General features: G+C 48.2%; 1 protein-coding gene across 1 annotated transcript; it reads left to right on the plus strand.

Moving 5' to 3' along the window:
• SLA2 (Src like adaptor 2) lies at nucleotides 1–23,258 on the plus strand. The gene is given in 9 exon segments (XM_036244389.1): nucleotides 1–320; nucleotides 3,561–3,666; nucleotides 6,664–6,763; nucleotides 7,138–7,224; nucleotides 9,218–9,321; nucleotides 21,130–21,279; nucleotides 22,288–22,420; nucleotides 22,806–22,929; nucleotides 22,932–23,258. Coding segments are annotated over 8 exon segments (822 nt in total). The 5' UTR covers nucleotides 1–320; nucleotides 3,561–3,575; the 3' UTR covers nucleotides 22,965–23,258.
• Nucleotides 23,259–24,128: the final 870 nt, after the last annotated feature.

Raw genomic sequence — 24,128 nt, forward strand, 5'->3', positions numbered from 1 at the left:
AGCCCCAAGCACCCTGTAACAGAGCTTAAAGAGCTCTGAGCCTTATTCCCTGGCCCGCCTGTGCTTGGAAGGTTCACCCAGTCGGGGCTCCTATCCCATCCCAGGTGTACAAACTGCTGACCACAGGCAGACACCGTGCTACCCAAAGCGATACTGAGGGCCCCTCCCTGAAGATTCTTCCAGGCCAAGTGGGTCCTGAATGTCCTAGGACTAAGGATGTTGGTGGACTTCCAGAAGGGCCCCCCAAAGCCCTAACTTCTCCAGTCAAGGCCTGCGTCTTAGCTGAGCCCCCACACCAAGCCTCTGATGACAGGAAACCAGTAAGTATGCTTGTTTTTGTTTTCTGATAGTCTTGGGACTGTGAGGAAGGATGGTACCCTCAGGCTGGGAGTGGGCTTTATAGTTGTGGAAAAAACTCAAGGAGTGTTTCTACTGAGGCGGTAAGAGGTGATTTCTAAGGGTGCCTGAAGGAACTGAGGCCCCCCTCCTTCATCTTTGACTGTCCTCTGGAGAGTCACATTGTTCTCCCCAGCTGGTCTGCATGCCTAGTCTGGTCCCATCTCAGTTACCAACTTGCTGTGTGACTTTGGGGCCCTCTCTGGGTCTCAGCCTTCCAACTTCAGTGAATGAGAGGAGTCTGGATTATAATATCTGAAGATACTTTCAACTCTAGTATCATCAGTTGCTCTCAAAAGGTTGATATTCCTCAGCTGAAAGGGAGCTGAATCCAAATTCATCACTCTTACTCCACCACTGAGAAATTATCCTCTGAAGCACAAAAACACAAAGACAGGGATTGTAGACCCAGCTCTGCACAAAGCAGCTGTGTGGCAGTGAGCACGAGGTCCGGCTCTCTGGGTCCTGGTTCTTATATCTGAATGGGATTCAAATGCTGACCTCTCAAAGGATCAAGTGAGATCATCGAAAACAATTGTGGACATTGTGCTGATCTCAGCTGCTTTTTACTAACTCCTTCCACCCACTGGCCCCGGTCTCCTAGAAAGTGCCTAACAACATAGTAAGTTGTTCAAATACTTACATAATTAATGATTAAGTTCTGTCTTTTAAAAGTTTTGGCCAGCCCTGGCCAGTTTGGCTCAGCAGTTAAGAGCGTCAGCCCGCGAACCAGAGAGTCCTGGGTTCGGTTCCTGCGAAGGGCACGTACCTCGGTTGCAGTTTGTCCCTGGCCCCGGTTGGGGTCATGTGGGTGGCAACCAGTCGATGTGTCTCTATCACATCGATGTCCTCTGTCTCTCTTCCTCCCTCTCTCCCTCCTGCTGTATCTGAAGATAAATGCAAAAATGTCCTTGGGTGAAGATTAAAAGAAAAAGTTTTTAAGTTTTGGCCAGCACTTCTCCTCCTGGGTCTCTCTACCCCATCGTTTTTATTTTGCCCCACAGGAGGCTTCCTGACCCCACCAGGTGAAGGGAGCTTGCAGAGGGAGCTGGGGCTTCCAGCCTGAGTTCACGTCTGCCGCCTCAGGCCCATCCCCCAGCTCCACCTGCAGTGGGAAGAAGTTTCTGGGTTTAGTGCAGTTGGTGATTGTGGTGACTTTGTCTTGCTGAAAGGAAACTAACTCGTGCTGAGCACCCATTCTGTGCCAGGCTCCTCGGCTTCCCCCCAAAGCCCTGTGGACTCAGCCCTGATTCACAGATGGGACTGGGAAAGGTGCGTGCTTTTTCTGAGGTTACACAGCTCCAGCCTGGTTGGCCTGAATGAGTCACTTGTGCTACCCAGGAAAGATCTTTCCTGGGCTTTCTGGATCCATGTCTGCACATTCAAGTATAGAGCCTATACCTCATGCTCTGGGGGAAAGGCTGGGGAGCAGCAGGAATGTTGAAAACCTGACCTTTAGAAGGGGTGCCTTAGCAGTGAGGGAATCAGAGACCCGAGGAGGCAGCAGCACCATCTCAGGCTGCCGAGGTTTCCACAGTCAGCAGGAGCCACTTCCTCAATGGGCCTGTTTTATATTAAAGAGCTCCTGTCTCGTGAATACTGAATTCCTCATGGGAGACAGCAGAAACAGGTACTGTTAGCCCGCCGATGACACAAGACTGCAGAACTGGGTAATTCGTTGCACAGATCGTGTTCCCTTCTCTAAAGCAGGATTTTTATTCCAGACAGGACTGTCCTGTGAGGCCATGGAAATCAATTCATGATAGTGACAGACACCTGTCCTCACCCAGGCATGGGGTTAGTGTTGTAAAGGCAAGGATGGAGCCTACTATATCACCAAACTGGTGTAATGATAACCTGTCTACTGAAAAGAATGAAACCATCTGAAAGAAAGAAACTACCCTCCACCCCCAACACACTTTAAAGTATTTGGAAAAATGAGCATTGCTCTGGAAACCTGGGAATTTAAGTTATTTTAAGGATAAGACACCTGTACAGCCCTGCTTGGGTAGCTCAGTTTGTTAGAGTGTTGTCCTGATATGCCAAGGTTTCAGGTTCGATCCACGGTAGAGCATCAACCAATGAATGCATAAGTGGGTGGAACAACAACAAAAATCTCTATGACTCTCTCTCCCTCTCTCCCTCCCTTCCTCCTGCTCTCTCTCCCCCCTCGAATTAATAAATACATTTTTTTAAAGGACACTTGTCTAAAGAGTTAATAATTACATTTGTCCATTTGGTTAATATGTGCCAAGGCCCTCACAAAATGCTGAGAAAATGGGCAGGCAGAGGTCCTGTATTCACTGAGCTATAGAATAATGGCATATTAAACAAGTAAAAGTTTTAATAAATGAATAACTTAAATGGGAAGGAACACAACAGGGAGCCAAGAGAGAAAAGGGAAGACTCCCAGGTACAGCCTCTGGTGAAGCAACATTCCAGGTGTGATGAAGGAAAGCAGGCCCCAGCCAGCCCTTTCACATGCGTCCAAGACCCTTATGTTCAGTATTGCTATCCCCAGTTTTCAGAGGAAATAAGGCAACGAGAAGGGAAATGGCTCCACAGCCAATCCTCCAAAGCCCTGCAAGTCATCACTGGGTCATACGGTCTCCCCGTCCTCTTACTTTGCCCTGTGTCGCCTTCGCTCGTGACAACCAGATCCCTCCGGTCCTCTTCTAACCCTAGCCATGGGTCCTGGTATGCCTGGAGTGAACTCTGTCCTGTCATTGTCCCCTGTCACACAGAATATGATCCCAGGTCAGGAAATGGTTCTGAATTGGCCATCTGATTGATCAGTGAGGGCTGGGGGGTTCAGGGAAAGCTTCCTGGGACAGAGTGTGGTCCAGACAGCCCTGAAGGGAAAATGAATATTCCAGCCAGTGGGAGGGTGCACCACACACAGAAAGGCCCAGAAACAGAACAGAACATGGCTGCAGCACAGTAACGATGGGTGAAAACAGGGACCGGTTCACAGAGACCCTTCAGCGTCTCTAGGGGAGGGACTGGAGCCTGGTCCTGGTGGGAGGGAGATTGTTTACTTGCTGTCAGCAAGGACATTGGCAGGGCAGAGCCAGGGAGGGAGGCTGTCTAGGACCAGGCCTGGAGCCACAGCTCTGTGCCCTTCACAGCATCTCAGATTTTTCTCCACGATGTGCTTCTGACAGTTCTGCTGAGAAACCATGGGAAGTCAGCCCAGCAGAGGGAAAACCCTGCCAAGCCCAAGCTCCAGCCCCTCTGTTCAAGACCAGGACCCTGTACCCATGCAACCAGGTAAGCTACGGGGCCCAGAACAACTAGGTCTTTCCCAGGCACCATGAGGCTGCATGGGGCCTTCCTGACCAACCACTCCAAAACAGCGTAAAGTGTCAATGAGTGCCTGCTGTATACCAGGCCCTCCCCAAGGAGCCATATAGGCAGGGCCCTACTCTTGTAGAACTTCTATTTTAGCAGTCAACATTAAACAACCAGGTAAAGTAGAAAACCTGAATCAGTGACAGGTGCTAACCAGGCAGGCATGATAGTACCCCAGGCATCTCCCAAGGCTTCCTTCCTCCTCAACCAATTTATTTGGAAACTGAGTTGGCAACTCAAAGACCAATCCCACCTCTGTAGCTCTCCTTACCTGAACTGACCCTTACAGTACTCTCTAGTCATATGAAGCTATTTAAATCTGTTAAAATTAATTTGAATGAAATAAAATATTCAGCTCCTCAGTCACACTAGCTGCATTTGAAGTACTCAAAGCCATATGTAGCTACTGGCTACCTTAATTGGACAGCAGACTTATAGACCATATTTCCATCTATAAAATTCTATTAGATCAGCTTAGCCGGTGTGGCTCAGTGGTTGAGTGTCGCCCCATGCACCAAAAGGTCACCGGTTCAGGGCACATGCCCAGGTTGAGGGCTGATCCCCAGTGTGGGGTGTGCAGGAGGCGGCCAATTGATGTTCTCTCTCATCGATGTTTCTATCTCTCTCTCCCTCTCCTTTCCTCTCTCTCTAAAAAAAATAAAGAAAAAAAAATTCTATTAGTGATGTTCCAAAGTCTGTCCTCTTATTCTGAGAGGTGCTGTGAAATACTTGAAAAAGATCAGAGCTGTGACAATTGGAAAAAATGAGCACTATATACAGTACATATGCTGAACCTGTAGCCGTTATTTTCTAAGGTAGTCCTGACTACAAATGCTATTTTTTTTTTTTCCTCACCCGAGGACATTTTTCCATATTTTGTTCAGCTAGAGTGGGAGGGAGAGAGAGAGAAACATCGACATGAAAGGGACACATCGAGAAGTTGCCACCCACACAACCCAACCAGGGCTAAGGACAAACTGTAACCGAGGTACATGTCCTTAGTGGGAACCGAACCCGGTTCTCTCTGGACCGCAGGCTGACGCTCTAACCGCTGAGCCAAACCGGCCAGGGCTACAAATGCTACTTTTTAGGACAATTAGACAATCAGAATAAATTCTAATATTTTGATGTCAAAGCTACAGCCCCCAGTTTGTTTCTTATTCCCCAAAATAGCATACAAATTCTTTCTCAACACACATCCGGATTTGGGGTTTTAATTGTGTCTTAGAGTTCTATAGAGAAACAGAACCACAGAACCAATAGGGTGTGTTTGTGTGTGTGTGTAGACATAGAGAAAAGTTATTTTAAGAAATTGGCTCATGCAGTTGTGGGGGCTGACAAGTCTTAGATCTTCAGGGCAAGCCACCAGGCTGGTGACCCAGGGAAGAGCTGATGCTGCAAAATTCCAGAGCTGAGTCTGGAGACAGAATTCCCTCTTCCTCAAAGGACCTCAATCTGTTTCTCTTAATGTCTTCAACTGACTGGAAGAGGCCCACCCTCATTATGGAGGGTAACCTGTATTAATCAGAGTCTACTGATATAAATGTTAATCTCATCTAAAAAATACCTTTATAGCAACATCTAGACTGATGTTTGACCAAATATCTGGGTACTGTGGGCTAGCCACATTGAGACAAAATTAACCATTGCAGATAACAAGATCACTCTAAACCAAGTAGCACTTCTAGGAGGAAGGACATGGAAACACAGTTAAGCAGACTAGGAGACTACAGACAAAATGTCTGCAGATTCGTTTTTGGGCAGTTGTCTGAATCTGAAAACTCCCCTATAGTGTCTGGGGCCTCATTCCCTCTCCTCAGCCTGTTCCCCCAATAGCCTCATCTCCCTAACACCAGACTCCCTTGGCCCTTCCCATTGAATGCTAGGCCCTGTAGCTGCCCAATCTGCACAGAGCCTGGGGCCCACAGGCCTGGCAGGAAGAGACCTGGAAACCACACACACCCCCACTTAATTTCCTCTGAATCTAGCCACAGGCAGTAGCCCCAAGACTGCTCTGATTCATGCCCTGGCTGCTGAAGGGGTTGGGAGTGGGTGACTGCTCCCCACCCCCCACCCCCCCATGCAGGTGTCCTGCCTTCGGGACCTGAGGTAAACTGTGCCCTCCTCTGCCAGGGTCTCCAGGAAAAGGCCAGGCCTTTCACGGTAGGTCTGTCTCTGGTCCCAGAAGAAGCATGGATTTTGGGCAACCCCTTCCATGAGTTGTCTGTTTGTCCATCAGCCTTGCATCCATCCAAAATCTAAGGCTTCTGTGCCAGGACTTGTGCACGCATGACCAGGGTTCACAGCAGTGGACAGGACAGGCATAGTCCCTGCCTTCAGGGACAGTCAAATCCCACAGACAGGTACTTAACTAATCATCAATTACAGTTGTTTTACATTTTGACAACAATGTGACTCAAGGGACTCTGGCCAAGAGTGTCTACTAAGGGGTTTGTCAGGGAAGAAGGCTTCCCTAAGAAAGGGACATTTCATCTGGGGAGTGAAGGGCGAGGGTGACAAAGCCATGTTGAGGAGGGCAATCGAAGGGACAACATATGTGCCTCTGGTTCCTAGGGTGCATGGCCAGGAGGGGTGGGGGCCTTCCCGGCCACCCGGTTCCACCCTTATTGCAGGATGCCCTCCACAAGACTTGCTTGCATTGCTTATTCAGGCATCAGGAATGTCCCTGCACCATGGGATGGCCAGGCCCTGTGCTGCAGGCATTTCAGAGCGAGACCCCTCTGAGGAGCTCCTGTCTGGGGTCCCACACAGGATCTCCACGTGTGTCTGAGAAGACATAGAAACCAGCCCAGGGTTCCTGTGGGGGTGTTGATGGTGGGATCCCAGGCTCCACTAGACCTCACATCTGGAGACAGGGCCAGCCAAGAGGGTGACCATCTCTGTCCCTCCATCCAGAGAGGAGCAAGGCCACAGCCGTGGCCCTGGGCAGTTTCCCGGTAGGCGAGCAGGCAGAACTGTCACTGAGACTGGGGGAGCCACTGACCATCATCTCTGAGTAAGTAATTCCAAGGGCACTGTGTGGGATGATCTGCTCCCTCCCCTGACACCTGAAGATGACTGGTGGGAAAAAGGGCCACTCCTTCCAGGAGGACAGAACATGACCTTTGGTGTCAAGCTTTCATGTGGACCTCATGGTAGGATTTCAGGAAGCAAGACACACCCACAGGGAGAAGCAGTGGGTGGGCAGGCCACATGGGGGAGGGGGGCCTGAATCATGCCCTCTACTGCCCAGGAGGTACCTGGATTGGCTGGTGCAAGGAAAGCTGGGAAACTCAGGTGGGATCCAGCCTGGAGGGCCCTTATAAATTCCAAATGAGCAATTGCGGGCCTTGGCCCTTCTGAGAGGGGTCCCCTCCTTTCTCTCTACAGGGACGGAGACTGGTGGACTGTGCTGTCGGAGGTCTCGGGCAGAGAGTACAGCATCCCCAGTGTCCACGTGGCCAAAATCTCCCACGGGTGAGTTTTCACTCCAGGTCCTGCCTTAGGGGACCTTCCTGCTTTCTCTGTCCACAAGCGTAGTCCTTTATGCCCAGTCCTGTGCTGAACACAGCTGAGGACGAGAGAATCAGCCCCAGGCCTGCAAGACTTGGGAGCCCAGAGGAGGTGGCCTGGAGGGAATGTGGTGGTAGAATGCTGAAAGGGACTTGCAGGAGATGGGAGCAGCCCGAACAAATGTCCTGAGGCAAGAAAACAAAGGGGCGATGCCCCATGTCAGGGGCCTGGCCTGAGAGGAGCCTCTGAGGGAGGGCCAGACATGGGACAAGGGTCTCACACAAAGCACAGCCATCTCTCGCCAAAAATGAGCGACAAAAGGAGCTGACTCCAGAGCAAATTCTATGCCAGGAGGAAGAGAGGAAGTGGGATGTAGGACCTTCCGGTGGGATCTGCCTGAAGAACAGGGTCAGGAATGCGTCCCGTGCAAATGCACTGCTGCAACAGCCGCTCCTCCGTCGGAGAGAAGGTGCGGCTCCAGCTCTGGATGGCCTTCTGTTCAGGGCTCACAGTGTGTCTGGCTCCGATGAGCGTAACGCAGGGATCCTTCAACGTATGGTCACCTCGTAGGATCAGCTCACACAGAAACTGTCTGTTACCTGGGTGAAGCCCACCTTACCATGTGTTTCCTGCTGGCTTGGGCCTACTGGTTGGAGGTTTTACACCCACAGCGTGGCACTAAGTGTAAGCCAAGGAACACCGACTACCTCCAAGAGTCCCTCCCCTTCTCTTGCCACTCCTTCATTTACATCCTCGGTTCTTTTTCTTTTTAATTATTTTTTATTAGTTTATTAATTGATAGAGTGGGAGGGAGGGGGGGGAGAGAGAGAGAGAGAGAGAGAGAGATTGACGTGAGAGGGACACATCCATCCCCAGTTTTCATAAGACATGACAATTTGCACAAGTCAACACGAATGACTTGTTTTATTTGCTATAAAACGAGGATCCCTGGCCCCAGCTGGTGGTCGTGCAGGAGGCAACCAATCGATGTGTATCTCTCCCATCAGTGTTTCTCTTTCTCTCCCTTCCTTCCACTCTCTCTAAAAATCAATGGGAAAATATCCTCTGGTGAGGATTAACAAAAATAAACAAACAAAAGAAAATGAGGCTAAATTTGCAGCTGGCACCAAGTGAGGCACAGCATCTCTAGGTTTTTTTTTTTCCTTGGAATCAACTCAACCCCTGGCTCTGGCTTTGACTGGAATTTCACAAAATGACATGGAGGCAGCCATTAACATCAAATCAGCTTCTGTAGGCTTTGCCTGGGATCACAGGGCATGACCCTGGGGATTTAGGAAACTGATGGACTAGGAGACAAAAAAAATTCTTGCAGAACTACCCTGAACTTCCCATCATAGTTAAGTTTCAATACGTACATAAGTGAGGGGTTATGTGAAAAGAGGAAGGAAAATCTGGGATCAGAGTAATCAACATCCCAGCATGGAAAAAGGCACCCGGAACAGGGCTGTGCTTTGGGAGGCAAGTTTGGTGACTGGTGGGCTGCACAATAGTTTCCAAAAGTTCAGACATCCTGAAGATCCGAGTCCCAGCCTTTCACAAATCAGCCTCAATACAAGCTATGTTTCCATGATAATGAGTAAAGGTTCACTGCATACCTTTGGCTACAAAGTTCAACTTTAAACTGTCCAAATAAAATATTTACTAAAAAATTTTTTTAATTCTTTTTATTGATTTGAGAAAGATAAAAAAAATTTTTAAAACCACATAAACAGGGAATTCTTGGAAAGATGAGGAGCATAGTGTGGTAAGGTAGTGGGCAGTGGTAGGAGAGAGGCCAGCTCCCTGGGCCCTTGGGAATGAGATCTCCAGGCAGAGAAGGCTGGGGCTGACCCCATGAGGTTGTCCTCTGAGGTTCCTGGAGCCAGGACTAGGAGGACAGAGCTGGGGGCGGGCCCACCACCCTCAGGCTGACTGACGCCTGTCTCTGCTTCTCCAGGTGGCTGTATGAGGGCCTGAGTCGGGAGAAAGCTGAGGAACTGCTGCTGCTGCCTGGAAACCCTGGCGGGGCCTTCCTCATTCGGGAGAGCCAGACCAGGAGAGGTGGGTAAGCTGATTCCGCCTGGGGCCTCTCTCCTGAATGCCAAGAGTCAAGTCTGATGTGACCTGGGGGCAGAGGTCAGGTGCAAAGGGCTGGAGCCAGGCAGTCTGGCCGGCTGCCTGCCATGAAAGCACATCAGCTATTGAGCAATAACCTGCATCTTTACCACGGTGTGAATGGCCCACAGTAGGGATCCAGTAGAATTTCCTTTCCTGACCTGCAATGATTTCTCCCTCCCTAAGACACAACACAATCCTGATCTTTTGGCAAAATGTTGACAAGTTGACAAGGTCTCTGTGCTTTGGGGCACCAGCCAGTCAGAGCAAGAAAACCCGTTATGAGCCATCTTGTGATCTTCCTCTCTTTGCTGTTCAGATGGAAAAAGAGGCCTAAAATGGCATAGGGACATGTCACATTGCACATTCATACGAGACTTCTCCCACCTCAGATACAGGGCCTTTGCAAACAAAACACGAAGCTGATGGAGTGTCTCTGAGGCCCTGCCTCCCCCTGAGCTGCTGCCCTGAGGCCCTTACAGCAGAGGGGAGAGGGACATCGAAGGAGTGGCAGCACCCATGTTTGTGTTAGGCCTTCAGACAACCCTGTGGGGGTTGTGCTGCCATCGCCCCCATTTTACAGATGTGGAAACTGAGGCTTAGAGAAGAGAAGGAATTTGCCTGGGGAGACACGACTAAGAAGTGCAGATCTGGGCCCTGGCTGATGTGGCTCAGTTGGTTGAGCATTATCCTGTGCACCAGAAGGTCGCCAGTTCAGTTCTCAGTGAGGGCACATGCCCAGGTTGAGGATTCAGTTTCTGGTCAGGGTGTATATGGGAGGCAACCAATTGATGTTCTGCTCTCACATTGATATTTCTCTTTCTCCCTCTCCCTTCCTCTCTCTCTAAAATCAATAAAAACATTTTTTTAAGTGCAGAGCTGGGATTCTAACCTCACTGGGGTTCATCTCTCTTTAGACACCCAAGAAAGGCCCACACGTGACAATAATTGTGGAACTGCAAGCACAGTGGTGGGCTAGGGAGGAGATATCCAGAAGTGAGGACCAGCCTCCTGTCCTTGCCCTAATTTGAACCAACCATTTGAACCAACCGTAATGAGCTGTCAGGGTTCCTCGCTCTCTACGCAGTCTCCCTCCGTGAGTCCCTCCAGTGAGTCCTTGCTTCTCCTCCCCTTCCTTGGGCTGCTCCCTGGGTTGACCTCTCCCCAGCCCCTTCTGCTGTTTTCCAGGCAGCATGAGCATCCCACCCTCACATACACCCATCGGCTTTCTGGGGTGGGGGCGGGGTCCCAGTGCAGCAGCTGCAAACGGGAAACCACGCATTGGTGCTGACTTGGGTCAAGGGTGTGTAGACAGGGCCCCAGTGAGCACTGAAAGCCACAGGAAGTACTTTGTGCACAGCTTCCCACCCCCACCTCTTCTCTGGACTTGTTCAACCCCGAGAGCATACTGACCAGCCCTTATTGCCACTCTGCCCCTTTCCGAAGAAGGCACATATACAAGGGGAAATCGCTGAGAAGTCAAGGAGAAAACAGATAAGGATCCCCACTGTTACTTGGATTAAGGTTAGATTTGACTCTGAGGTTCCCAATAGGCATCACAATGGGGATAGATTAGAATGCAGCTCTCAGTATCAAAAAAGGAAGATATTTGCCAATTCCCCAGGAAAGGCAAAGGTTTCCCTGGTATTAATTTGTAATCTCTCATCTGGAGCTCCCTTTTGGACAGTGTGTTAAGCTGGAGGCCAAGACTCATTTGTGGGCCAAGAAATCAGTGTAGTGCAGTTGTTATTGACCAGAGGGTCTCAAACTGGGCAGGCATCAGAATCACCTGGAGGGCTTGTTAGGACAAAGACCTGGCCTCACACACCCAGCAGTTGACGCTGGTAGGTCTGGGGCAAGGCCTGAGAATTTGCCTCTCCAGCCCTGGCCGGTTTGGCTCAGCGGTTAGAGCATCGGCCTGCAGTCCAGAGAGACCCGGGTTCAGTTCCCGCTAAGGGCACATACCTCGGTTGCAGTTTGTCCCTGGCCCTGGTTGGGTCATGTGGGAGGCAGCCACTCGATGTGTCCCTGTCATGTCGATGTTTCTCTCTCTCTCTCTCTCTCTCTTCCTCTCTCTCCCTCCCACTCTGTCTGAACGAAAAATAGAAAAATGTCCTCGGGTGAGGATAAAAAATGATAATAATAAAAGAATAAAATAAAAATTTGCCTCTCCAGCAGGTGATGCTGCTGCTGCTGCTGCTACTGCTGGTTTGGGGACCACACTTTAAGAACCACTGATCTGAGCCTTGGCTGTAGCTGGAATCATCTGGGGGAGCTTTATTATTTTTTTTTTTTTCAATCCTCACCCGAGGACATTTTTCCATTTTTTTTGTTCAGGTAGAGCGGGAGGGAGAGAGAGGAACAGAGAGAGAGAGAGAGAGAAACATCGACGTGAAAGGGACACATCGAGTGGCTGCCACCCGCACGACCAACCAGGGCCGGGGACAAACTGCAACCGAGGTACGTGCCCTTAGCGGGAACCGAACCCGGGTCTCTCAGGACCGCAGGCCGACGCTCTAACCGCTGAGCCAAACCGGCCAGGGCTGGGGGAGCTTTATAAACGAATGATGCCTGCATCCACCCCCAGAGTTTCTGATTGAATTGGTCAAGGGTGTGGCCTGGCCCTGGAATGTGTAAAAGCCCCACAGATGATTCACCGTTTAAATTTCTGGTCTGCTTATTTGTTTACTTGTCTGATTCTACATATAAATGAAATCATGTGGCATTTGTCATTTTCTGACTTAGTTCACTCAGCACAATATTCTCTAGGTCCCTCCATGTTGTTGCAGGTGGTAAGATTTCATTCTACTTTTTTATTTTATTTTATTTACTTATTTTTTTATCCTCACCTGAGGACATTTTTGCATTTATCTTCAGATAGAGTGGGAGGGAGAGAGAAACACTGAGTGGTCACCACCCACACAATCCCAACCGGGGCCAGGGACAAACTGCAACCGAGATACGTGCCCTTAGCGGGAACTGAACCCGGAACTCCGGTCCGCGGACCGACGTGCTAACCGCTGAGCAAAACCGGCCAGGGCTCATTCTTCTTTTTTATGGCTGAGTCTTATTCTGTTGTATATATGCACCACTTTTTATCTGTTCATCTACTGATGGGCACGTAGGTTGCCTCCATATCTTGGCTGTTGTAAATAATGCTGCAGTGAACATATGGATACGGGTCTTTTCGATGTACTGTTTTGCCTCCAGATGATTCGAATGTGCAGCCAGAGTTGAAACCCAGGGCCCTATTCACTGATTTAGTGAATCTGGACCCCTGAGTAAAATGAAATACAGCAGAAAACATCAGAGTGCATCACTGGGGTTGGGGAAAATATTATTTCATCAAACTTTTGTTTGTGTACTGGGTCATAGTGCAAAATTTCCACTGTGGTTTGTGGTCAAAAAAAGTTTGACACCGCAGCTCTAGGGGCCTGAGTGAGGTCCTACGGCAGTGCTGCTCAGACTCGAGTGAACAGGAATTGTCAGGGGAACCCCTTGACAGTGCAGACCCTTGAGCCCCACCTCAGACCTACCGGATCAGACTGTGGGGCACAGAGGTCAGAAATCTGCTTCCTTCACAGCCTTCCTCCCCAAGTGGTTCTTAAGTTTTTTTCAGCTTGAAAACACACTTCCAATCTAGGGAACCCAGAATTAAGTGATGAGGGACTATATGTTTTACATTTCCACATGCATCTTGTCATATATAACAGTAGTTAACTGTTGATTGAGTGGGTGATATCAGGACCAGCTTTTCTTTGGCTCAAGGTCCAGATGTACCTCTAGGAAAGGAATTCTGCAGGGGCTTTGAGCCTGTGTGTGGATGGAGGGAGAGGCCTCTGAGCTCCGGAGAACCCTGCTCAAAGTCTGGAGGGGGAGGGGAAAGCTCCTCCACCCTGCCCCATTCCCAGAGAGTCCCTCTGGCACAACCGATTGTGTTCTAGGCCAGCGGGGAGCCACGGCAGGGCCCGAGTCAGGCCCAAAACCTTGGTTTGTGAAGGAGCACTAAAAACTGGAAGTCACAGCATTGCTCTAGAGGTGAGCGCTAGGGCCAGGGCCCAACAGCATCACCCCATTGCCTTCCTGCTGTCCTACTATGTGTCTGTTCTGTGTTGGACACTGTAAAGGTGATTGATGAGCAAGTCATGCTTCCTGCCACTGAGGAACTCACTTCTGTCCATTCTGTCGGTTAGGAAACACTTATTTAAGCATCTGGGCGTCAGGCCTGCTCACTCATGGTTCTTGCCCTCAGTGCGGACAGTGGGAGGTCTAGATTCTATCCATTGCTCCTCAGAGACCTCAGCAGAGGAAGTTCAGAAGGATCCTGCTTGGTCCACCTCTCACACACAGCTCCTAATCTGATCCTCATGCCACTGTGGACCCCACCCCTCCTCCTGGCATTGTCATCAGAACACCTGGGAGAACAAGGTGCCTGACCCAAAAGGTCCCTACAGGCCAGGATGTGACATTGGCTAAGTCTTCTGGAGCCTTTCCAGGGTGAGGACTTTGGATTTAAGTGTGGCAGGGAGGGTTCTGAGTTGGGGAGTGATGTGACCTGATCCCTCGACTGCTGCGGGTAAGGTAGAAAGGGGAAGCCACGTTGCAGTCATTGCAAGCTCCATCTGGGTGAGAAGTGGGTAGATTCTGGATGTGTTCTGAATGTAGCCAGTAGGGTTTTCTGTCAGGCCCGGACGTGAGGTTTGAGAGAACGGCAGGAGTCAAGGATGACTTCAGGATTAAGAGCTTAGTAATGGATGCACAGTGCTGCTGTTTTCTGAGGTGGGAGGATAAATCAGAACCATCCCTCAGGAGGCTCACAGTTGGTTATATGTGTTGGGGTAGGTGAGGGGTAGGGTTGAGGGACAAGCAGCACACTTGGTGCCACAAAGCAGGTGGCCTGGGCAAGCCTGGAGCTGGGGCTCCTCTTAGACAGGGAAGGTGCTCTGGAGAAGGAGTTGTCTGAGCAGAACTGAGTTGTAAAGGGAAGGATGGGAATTACCCAGAGGAAGAGTCTTACATATAAAAGGAACAGTGAGAGCAAAGGACCAGGGGCTGTTACAGATTATTGGGTGCTTGCTCCATGTCAGACACCACTCAGTGCTTTACCTGCTTCACACCTGAAGCCTTGCGGTGATCTAGTCAGATTGGGACAATTATTATCACTCTTTACAGATGAAGAAACAGATCTGTGTACCGTAAAGACGCAGCTAGTGAGCATGGAGCATCAGGGGTGTCACAGTATGTGGCTCTGTGTGTGATTTGAACCAAGGAGACTGAGTTAAAAAGGAGATGCCCTGGGACTGAGAGAGCAGGAGGCATTTGGGACCGGCCGGAACATGCAGTGAAAAGGAACAGTAGGACACCAGTCACTTAGGCCAGTCACAGATGACCTTGGTAGGTGACCTGCCCCCACAATGGTGTTGAAAGCCCCACATGGTTTGACAGAGCTTGCTTATTATTTCCTTCCTGGTTCTAGTAACCGGTGACAGTGGCCAGAGTGGGGTGGCTGAAGAACCATGAAGAGGATGTAGGGACTTGGTCATTTACTTTAGTTGGCTTGGTTGGCCTCTGGGGTCTATTTTCAGATATTTAGCCCTTTCAAATATAGATGTTATCAGTTTCACAGCACAGCTCCAGAAGACTATTCTCAAAAGTACAGAGGTCAAGTCCTGGCCAGTTTGGCTCAGCAGTAGAGCGTCAGCCTGTGGAGCAGTGAGTCGCAGGTTCGGTTCTGGTCAAGGGCACATACCTCGGCTGTGGTTTGTCCCGGGCCCTGGTTGGGGTCATGCAGGAGGCAACCAGTTGATGTGACCCTCTCACATCGATGTTTCTCTCTCTCTCCCTCACTCCCACTCTATCTGAGGATAAATAGAAAAACATCCTCAGGTGAGGATAAAAAAAAAGTACAGAGATCAAGGAGCCTCTAGAACGATGTAGAGAACAAGGAAAAGGAAGCAGGGACACTGACTAGTCTTTGTCTCCTGTAGCCTTGCTAAATTCACATATTAGTTCTAGTGGCTTTTCTTGTAGATTCCTTAGGACTTTCTACATAGATTATCACGTTGTCTATAAATACAGTTTATTTATTTTCCAATCCATATATCTTTTTTTCCCCTTTATTGATTAGAGAGAGAGAGAGAGAAAGAGAAACATTGATGAGAGAGAACATGGATTGCCTGCCTCCTGCATGCCCCCCATTGGGGATTGGGCCCACAACCTGGGCATGTGACCTGACTGGGAATCGAACCGGCAACCTCTTGGTGTATGGGTCGACACTCTCCACTGAGCCACACCAGCTGGACCCAATCCATATATCTTTTATTTGTTTTTGTGGCTTTAGTGCACTGGCTAGGATCTCTAGTATGAATGAAGTAGTGAGAACATTTTTGCTATGTTCCCAATGTCAACAAAAATGTCCAGAAAAGTGCAGAAAAGAGATTTTATTCAGGTGAAACCATTTGCAAACCAGAGAAACACAGGCTCCAGTAGAAACTGAAAGTACACTCTCCCCAGACAAAGGGGAGGCCACATTTTATAGAGAAAGTTCCCAATTGGCCCAATTTTATGCAACTTGAGTGTCTAAATTCATACAGTTCTGAATGATCTGAATTGTGTAGTTCTGATTGGTTGGTATTGTGTGTTTTGATTGATCGCTATAGAACAGTTCTGATCGGTTGGTGTAGATGCAAAGAAGGATACAAGTGTGCAGTTCTGACTGGACAGGGCAGGTTTCAATCCATGACAACACCAGGGCTTCCCTGCAGTGGTTGACTCAGCATAAATAAGCATAGCCAGGAAGCTGAGAGTTCAGTCTGAGGTTCTTCCCGGTATACAGGATCCCCTGTCAGCAAATGGCCCTTAGGCTCTTATTTATAAGATTTGGGTTCCTGGTTGACCATGGGGAGTCTATCTCAGCAGATAAATTCCTTCCTGGGATTCATATCAAATAAATCTTCCTTCTCTGAGTCCACACGCATTTTAGAAGGAAAGATTCAATCTTTCCCGTTAAGTATGATGTTACTTACAGAGTTTTCAGATGCTCTATGTCAGGTCGAGAGGAAATGCCTTTCTGTGGTGGGCAGAATAATAGCCCCCAAAGATGTCCACGTCCTAATCCGTGGAACCTATGAATATGTTACCTTATGCTGCAAATGGAACTTTGTAGATGTGATTAAACTAAGGATGTTGAGATGGGGAGATTATCATGGATTATCCAGATAAACCCAAGGAAAGCACAAGGGTCTTTATAAACTGGAGGCAGGGGGGTCAGAATTTGAGAGACATCAGCAGACTGCTGGCTTTGAAGATGGAGAAAGGGGCCAGGATCTAAAGGGTGCAGGTGGCTTCTAGAAACTGGAAGACGAAGAAATCCATCTTCCCCTAGAGCCTGGAAAAGAAACACAGGCTTGCTGACACACTGATTTTACTTCAGCAAATTAGTACTTAAAACAATACAAGTTTATTAGCTTACAGTTATGGAGGTCATAAATTTGAAATGGGTTTTATAGAACTAGCAATAAGAAACTATTACACCTTCTTTCCATAATTTCCTGGGTTTTTTTGAAGGGAGGGGATGGGTATTAAATTTTGTCAAATGAGCTCGGCCGGTGTAGCTTCATGGTTAAGTGTTGACCCATGCACCAAGAGGTTGCCAGTTTGATTCCTGGTCAGGACACATACCCAGGTTGTAGGCCCGATTCCCAGTATGGGACATGCAGGAAGCAGCCAGTCGATGTTCTCTCTCATCAATGTCTCTATCTCTCTCTCCCTCTCCTTCCTCTGTCTCTAAAAATCAGTTTAAAAATATATATATATTTATGTATATATTTTTTTTTCCTCACCCAAGGACATTTTTCAATATTTTGTTCAGATAGAGTAGGAGGGAGAGAGAGAGAGAAACATTGACATGAAAGGGACACATCGAGTGGTCGCCACCCACACAACCCAACCAGGACCAGGGACAAACTGCAACCAAGGTAACGTGCCCTCCTTAGCGGGAACCAAACCCGGGTCTCTCCAGATTGCAGGCCAATGCTCTAACCGCTGAGCCAAACCAGCCAGGGCAAAATATATATATATTTTTTAGAAACTAGAAATGTACCTTTAAGTACTGACTTAGCTGAGTTTACAAATTTCTGTTTTTATTTAGTTTAAAAACTATTTTCTAATTTACCTGTGATTTCTTCTTTGATACTTGGGTTATTTCCAAGAATTTGGGGATTGTCTAGATGTCTTTTTGTTATTATAATTTATAATTTAATTCTGTTGTGGTCACCATACAGGCTTTTAATAATTGTAATCTATCTATCTATCTATCTATCTATCTATCTATCTATCTATCTATTTATGTTAATCCTCACCTGAGGATATTTTTCCATTTATTTCTAGAGAGTGGAAGGGAGGGAGTGGGAGAGAGAGAAACATCAATGTAAGAGAGACACATCAATTGGTTGCCTCCTGCACAACCCCAAACAGGGCTGGGGATCAAACCTGCAACCCAGATACATACCTGGGCTGACATTCTAACTACTGAGCCAAACCGGCCAGGGCTATTTCAATCTTTTTAAACTTGTTTTTATGGCCCAGTCTAGAGTCTATCACAAATATTCTGTATTGACAGAAAATGTACATTGTTGGTAAGTGCAGTGCTCTATGTTAATAAAGTCAAACTGGTTGATTGTATTGTTCAAATCTTCTATATCCCTACTGATTTTGTCCTATTAAATACTCGCAGAGGAATGTTGAAATCTCCAGTTGAAATCATCCAATTATGGATGTCTATTTTTTCCATTTATTTTTATGTCTTCTTGATATAGCCTTTATATCTCTGGTAATCTTCTTGGTCTTGAATTCTGCCTTGTCTGATATTAATATAACCATTCCAACTTTCTCCTGTGATTAATGTTTGCATGATAAATTGTTTTACTGTTAGCCTGGGTTTTAATATTCAAAGTATGTTATCATATAGTTGGGTCTTGCTTTTTGAAAATCCAGTTTGAAAATCTGCCTTTTTTTTTTTGGTACTTGCCCCTAGTAGGAACTGATCCCGGGTCTCTCTGGTCCGCAGGCTGATGCTCCAATTGCTGAGCCAAACTGGCCAGGGCGAAAATTTCTGCCTTTTAATTGGAGTGTTTGGTCACTTCCTCAAATGCTTCCTAAAACTGATCAGTGCCTGTGGTTTGGGATTTATTCCTGCCTTTTGTTAGCATTCCATAGGGAAAGATTAAAGTGACAGGGTCACTGCCTTTTCTTCCCAGTGGTCTGTGACATAATTTTCTCATCGGTAAAGAGGGAATAATTGTACCTACCTCATAGGCTAGTTACAAGAATTAGATGAGCCCAGCTGGTATGGCTCAGTGGTTGAATGTCAGCCCATGCCCCAAGAAGTCACTGGTTCAATTCCCAGTCAGGGCACATGCCTGGGTTGAGGGCTCAATCCCTAGTAGGAGACATGCAGGTGGCAGCCGATCGATGTTCCTCTCTCATCAATGTTTCTCTCTCTCTAAAAATCAGTAAAAACACCCCTGGCTGGTTTGGCTCGGTGGTTAGCGTGCCAGCCCATGGACCAGAGAGTCATGAGTTCAATTCCAGTAAAGGACACTTGACTTTGGTTGTGGTTCTATCCCCGGCCCTGGTCAGGGTCATGCAGGAGGCAACCAATTGATGTGTCTCTCTCACATCGATGTTTCTCTTTCTCTCCCTCCCCCCTTCTCCCTCTCCCTCCCTCCCTTCCTCCCTCCCTCCCTCCCATTCTATCTGAAAATCATGGAAAAATAGCCTTGGGTGAAGATTAAACAATAATAAAATATAAAAATAAAAACATATAAAATAAGAATTAGATGAGATAATACATGTAAGGTACATATGTGTACACACTGAAATGAAAGCTACAGATAGCTTTAGATCATTAAATGATAGTAATAACAGATTATTACTATTTCACTAAGCACCCTCTTCCCATTTGGCTTTGGTGAAGTGGTGAGTTAAAGTAAGAAATGAATTCCACTTTACAGTTATCAAGTGTTCTTATATGCATCCTCATCTAGTGAAAACTACTGGAGACTTGTAATGATTTTACAGCCTTTATTCTGTATTTTCAACCATGTGCTTTCTTTGCTTAGATGGCTGTTTTGTTTTTTTTTAGATAGAGTGGGAAGGAGAGAGGAAGAGAGAGAGAGAGAGAAACATAGATGTGAAAGGGACACATCGAGTGGCTGCCACCCGCACGACCAACCAGGGCCGGGGACAAACTGCAACTGAGGTACGCGCCCCAGTGGGAACCGAACCCGGGTCTCTCTGGACCGCAGGCCGACGCTCTAACCGCTGAGCCAAACTGGCCAGGGCTAAACGGTTGTTTTGTTTTTCTTTTTGTTTTGTTAATCCTCACCCGAGGATATTTTTCCATTGATTTTTAGAGAGTGGAAGGGAGAGAGAGAAACATCGATGTGAGAGAGACACATCAATTGGTTGCCTCCTGCATAACCCTGACTGGGGCCGGGATTGAATCTACAACCCGTACCCTTGGCCGAAATTGAACTGGCAACCCTTTGGTCCGCAGGCCAATGCTCTAATTGCTGAGCCAAACTGGCCAGGGCTAGACAGTTTTTTATTTTTATTTATTTTTAATTTTTTTCTTTATTGATTTTAGAGAGGGACAGGGAGAGATAGAAACATCGATGAGCGAGAACATCGACTGGCTGCCTCCTGCATGCCCCCCACTAGGGATTTGGCCCACAATTTGGGCATGTGCCCTGACCAGGAATCTAATTGGCAACCTCTTTGTTCATGGGTCGACGCTCAACCACTGAGCCACACCAACCAGGCATCTGCTCACTATTTCTAAAGTCTATCTGTGCTTATATGTGTAGTGGTAATTAATTTTTACTGCTGTATAGCCTTACATTCTATAATCCCCTGTTCTATTCAATGCATATGGATTATTCACAGTTTTGGGCTTTTCCAAACGCTATGAATATTGTTTGTGCATTTCTAAGGTAACATGCTGGGATGGAATTGCTGGGTCTTGAGGTAATGTGCAGGGTCAACTCAACTAGTTAAAGCCATCTGCTTCCAAAGTGGCTTGTACTAATTCATCTTTTCACCAGCAGGGTAAGAGGTTCCTCTTTCTCCATGTCTTCCATGCTGACATCTACTGAACATATTTTCATATTCTAACTTTTCTGCCCACTTGCGTCTTTATAACAGCCAACACTTAATGTTCATTTAAATTGCCAGGCCCTGCCCTGGCCGGTTTGGCTCAGCGGTTAGAGCGTCGGCCTGCGGTCCTGAGAGACCCGGGTTCAGTTCCCGCTAAGGGCACATACCTCGGTTGCAGTTTGTCCCCGGCCCTGGTCGGTTGTGCGGGTGGCAGCCACTCGATGTGTCCCTTCACATCGATGTTTCTCTCTCTCTCCGTCCCACTCTACCTGAACAAAAAATGGAAAAATGTCCTCGGGTGAGGATTAAAACAAATAATAATAATAATAAATAAATAAATAAATAAATAAATAAATAAATAAATTGCCAGGCTCTGTACTAAGGGCTCTGTATCCATGATCTCATTTCACAAGAGCCCTATCTATTATGTATTGTCATTTGTGACCAAGAGAGCAAGACTTTGTCTTTCCCTGCCCATTTCCCTTCTGCCTGGGCCCATGGCTATTCTCCGTGGCCACATTTCTTCCTCCTCCCAACCTGAGCAAGGCCAGGTCCCAGCAGGGCCTCAGTCCCCACCTTGAAACCTTTCTTCCTCAGGCTGTTACTCCTTGTCAGTCCGCCTCAGCCGCCCTACATCCTGGGACCGGATCAGACACTACAGGATCCAACGTCTTGACAATGGCTGGCTGTACATCTCGCAGCGTCTCACTTTCCCCTCACTCCAGGCGCTAGTGGACCATTACTCGGGTATGGCCTTTCCTTGCCTCCACGACAGTAGATTGCGATGTGGGTTTTAGGGTTCAGACAGTGTGTCCTTAAACACTTTACCTGCCAAAGAATATCCAGACAGATGGGAGAAGGGCATCCCCGACCTTCATGCCAGTCCCTGTGCCAAGAAATGTGGGCTGGCAGCCCTATCTTTATCCCATGCCCAGAGAGAGCCACACAGACCTCCCGTGTGAGAGCAGGCCAGTAACTTACCCACCACTATTTCTGAGTCAAAGCCCTAGTGGCAAGCACAGTTCTCTCCCTAGGAACTAGGCCCTGATCTGTTGCTACTGTGGAATTAAAGTTGATTCTTAGCATTTTCTGGTGTCTGTGCAGTAACAGGCACTAAAGAATGTAGAGGGGCAGAGAGTAAAATTGATTGGGAGTTTACTAGGGAGTTGTTCATGTGATAGACACTGACATAACAAGTAAAGATGGAGAATTCCTGCCCTGACCAGTTTGGCTCAGTGGTTCGAGCGTGGGCCTACGGTCCAGAGAGACCTGGGTTCGGTTCCCGCTAGGGGCACGTACCTCGGTTGCAGTTTGTCCCCGGCTCTGGTTGGGTCATGTGGGTGGCAACCACTCGATGTGTCCCTTTCACGTCGATGTTTCTCTCTTCCTCTCTCTCCCTCCCACTCTATCTGAACAAAAAATGGAAAAATGTCCTCGGGTGAGGATAAAAAAAAAAAAAAAGATGGAGAATTGCTTAGTTTTCTTCTTCCCTAAGCACTTGCCTAGCCAGAAACTAGGCTTAAAGAGGTCCATCAATTCACAAAAAATCACAGTAAACTGTCTCCCAAAACATAGCCCAGAATGACTTTTGATTGTATCTCAGCCTCTAGGAGACCAAGAGCTTAGGGCTCATGCCATTACCCTTTTTAGACCATGTCCCCATCTGCCAAGTATAGAACTATCCGGGAGGGTGGGGGTTGGAGAGGAAAGCAGGGCTGGAGTCAACCACATCAAGTGTCTAGGTCTCTTCCTCAGAGCTGGCGGATGGCATCTGCTGCCTCCTCAAGAAGCCCTGTGCCCTGCGGAGAGCTGGCCTGGTCCCTGGCAAGGACATACCCTTACCTGTAACTGTGCGGAGGGCGCCCCTCAATTGGAAAGAGCTGGACAGGTGAGGGGACCCCTGGAACATGAAGGTAGAGCAAAGAGGATTCACCCCTGGGAACCCAAAACCCAATGAGCCTGACACTTTCAGGAATAGCGGGGGACCAGTGAGCACTAATTGAGCTCTTAGAGGCCAGCCCAGGCTCAGCAGGTGTGTAGGGGGAGAGGAGAAAGTGGGCATGCACACAGGACACCAAGGTGGCCAGGATGGAAGAAAAGTCAGACAAGATGGGACAGAATAGAGCACTAGTCCTGAGTGGAGGAGTCAAGCTGGGGTTTGGTCTGGTAGGGAACAGGGAGCCACTGTCAGCAGGAGTGAATTAAAAACGGTGAAGTGTGTGGTGAGTGCAGGGACAAGGCTTCCTAACCCAGCTCTTTTCCATTCTCCATAGCTCCCTCCTGTTCTCTGAAGCACCTGCCACAGGAGAGGCACCTCTCATCAGCGAGGGGATCCGGGAGGCCCTCAGCTCCTACATCAGCCTGACTGACGACATCTCCTTGGATGATACCAGAGTCCAAAGCAGAGGCCAAAAGGGGAAGCAAGACTGTAGCACATAGACTCCTAAGTCAGCTCAGCCTGACTGCATACCCAAGGCAAGGCTGTACAGAGTAAGGGGAGGGCAGGGACACACAGGCACATTCAAGGTCCCACCTGTATCCTTTGTTCCTTCCTCCCAGCCCCAAGAAATCACAAACCTCCCTCCCAGTTTGTGTCATGACCCTGCCTGCAACCTCTAGTTCAAGTACAGACCAGGGTCCGGGCTCCAAAAAGAGACTAAACTGCCCTGGCCGTTTTGACTCAGCGGTTATATCTTCGGCCCATGGACCAAAGAATCGTGGGTTCAATTCCAGTCAAGGGCACGTACCTTGGTTGTGATTTGTCCCCGGCCCTGGTCGGGTCATGAGGGAGGCAGCCAGTCGATATGTCTCTTTCACATCGATGTTTCTCTTTCTCCCTCCCTCCCACTCTATCTGATGATAAATGTAAAAATATCCTTGGGTGAGGATTAATTAATAAATAAATAAATAAATAAGACTTAACTTCCTCTGGGGTCTGATGTAGTCAGTGCTGAAGCTTGGGAATTCCAGCACTTCTTCCTCCCCTGCCAGTTGAGTCCCATTTAAACCCTCCCTTGCCCTGCTAACCAGCCCCACCCACAAAGTAGAAACAACCACTAGCATCAAGAAGAAAAAAAATAATTTAAAGAAAATTTACAAGGGACAGGAATGCAAAGGGGATGGCTCACCACAGCGGCAGAACCTGGGCTGTCCAGCCTCCCTCCCCCTGACCCCAGAGCAGAGGACTTCTGACAGTCCAGGTCCTCAGATGTTCCTACCAAGCCCCTTCTCTGGACAGTTGTAGCTCTCAGATTTCTATTTCATTTTGCAGCTTATCATTTGGGCCTGGCCAAGCCTTACTGGACTTGCAATGCAAAATGACACTTTCTGACCCTGCCCAATGCAATTCTGAGCCTGGCACACTGTGATGAGGTCAATTATGTGTGGCTATCAGTGCTGGGCAGGGGCATTAGAAAAGTGGTCTCTCTCCACAAAGCTAAGGCCTCAGCCTAAACCCATAAAGGGAAAGAAGCCTGGGCTGGAGCTGCTAAGGGAGGAGGGAGGGAAAGAGGGATGGAGATGGGGGGGCACTACCTCTAGTGTTCCTACTAGCTTCTCAGGCTAGAGGTGAGGTGAGAAAGGCTTTACCAGGTATT

The sequence above is a fragment of the Molossus molossus genome, unplaced genomic scaffold (assembly GCF_014108415.1).
Source record: "Molossus molossus isolate mMolMol1 unplaced genomic scaffold, mMolMol1.p scaffold_m16_p_6, whole genome shotgun sequence".
Lineage (NCBI taxonomy): Eukaryota > Metazoa > Chordata > Mammalia > Chiroptera > Molossidae > Molossus > Molossus molossus.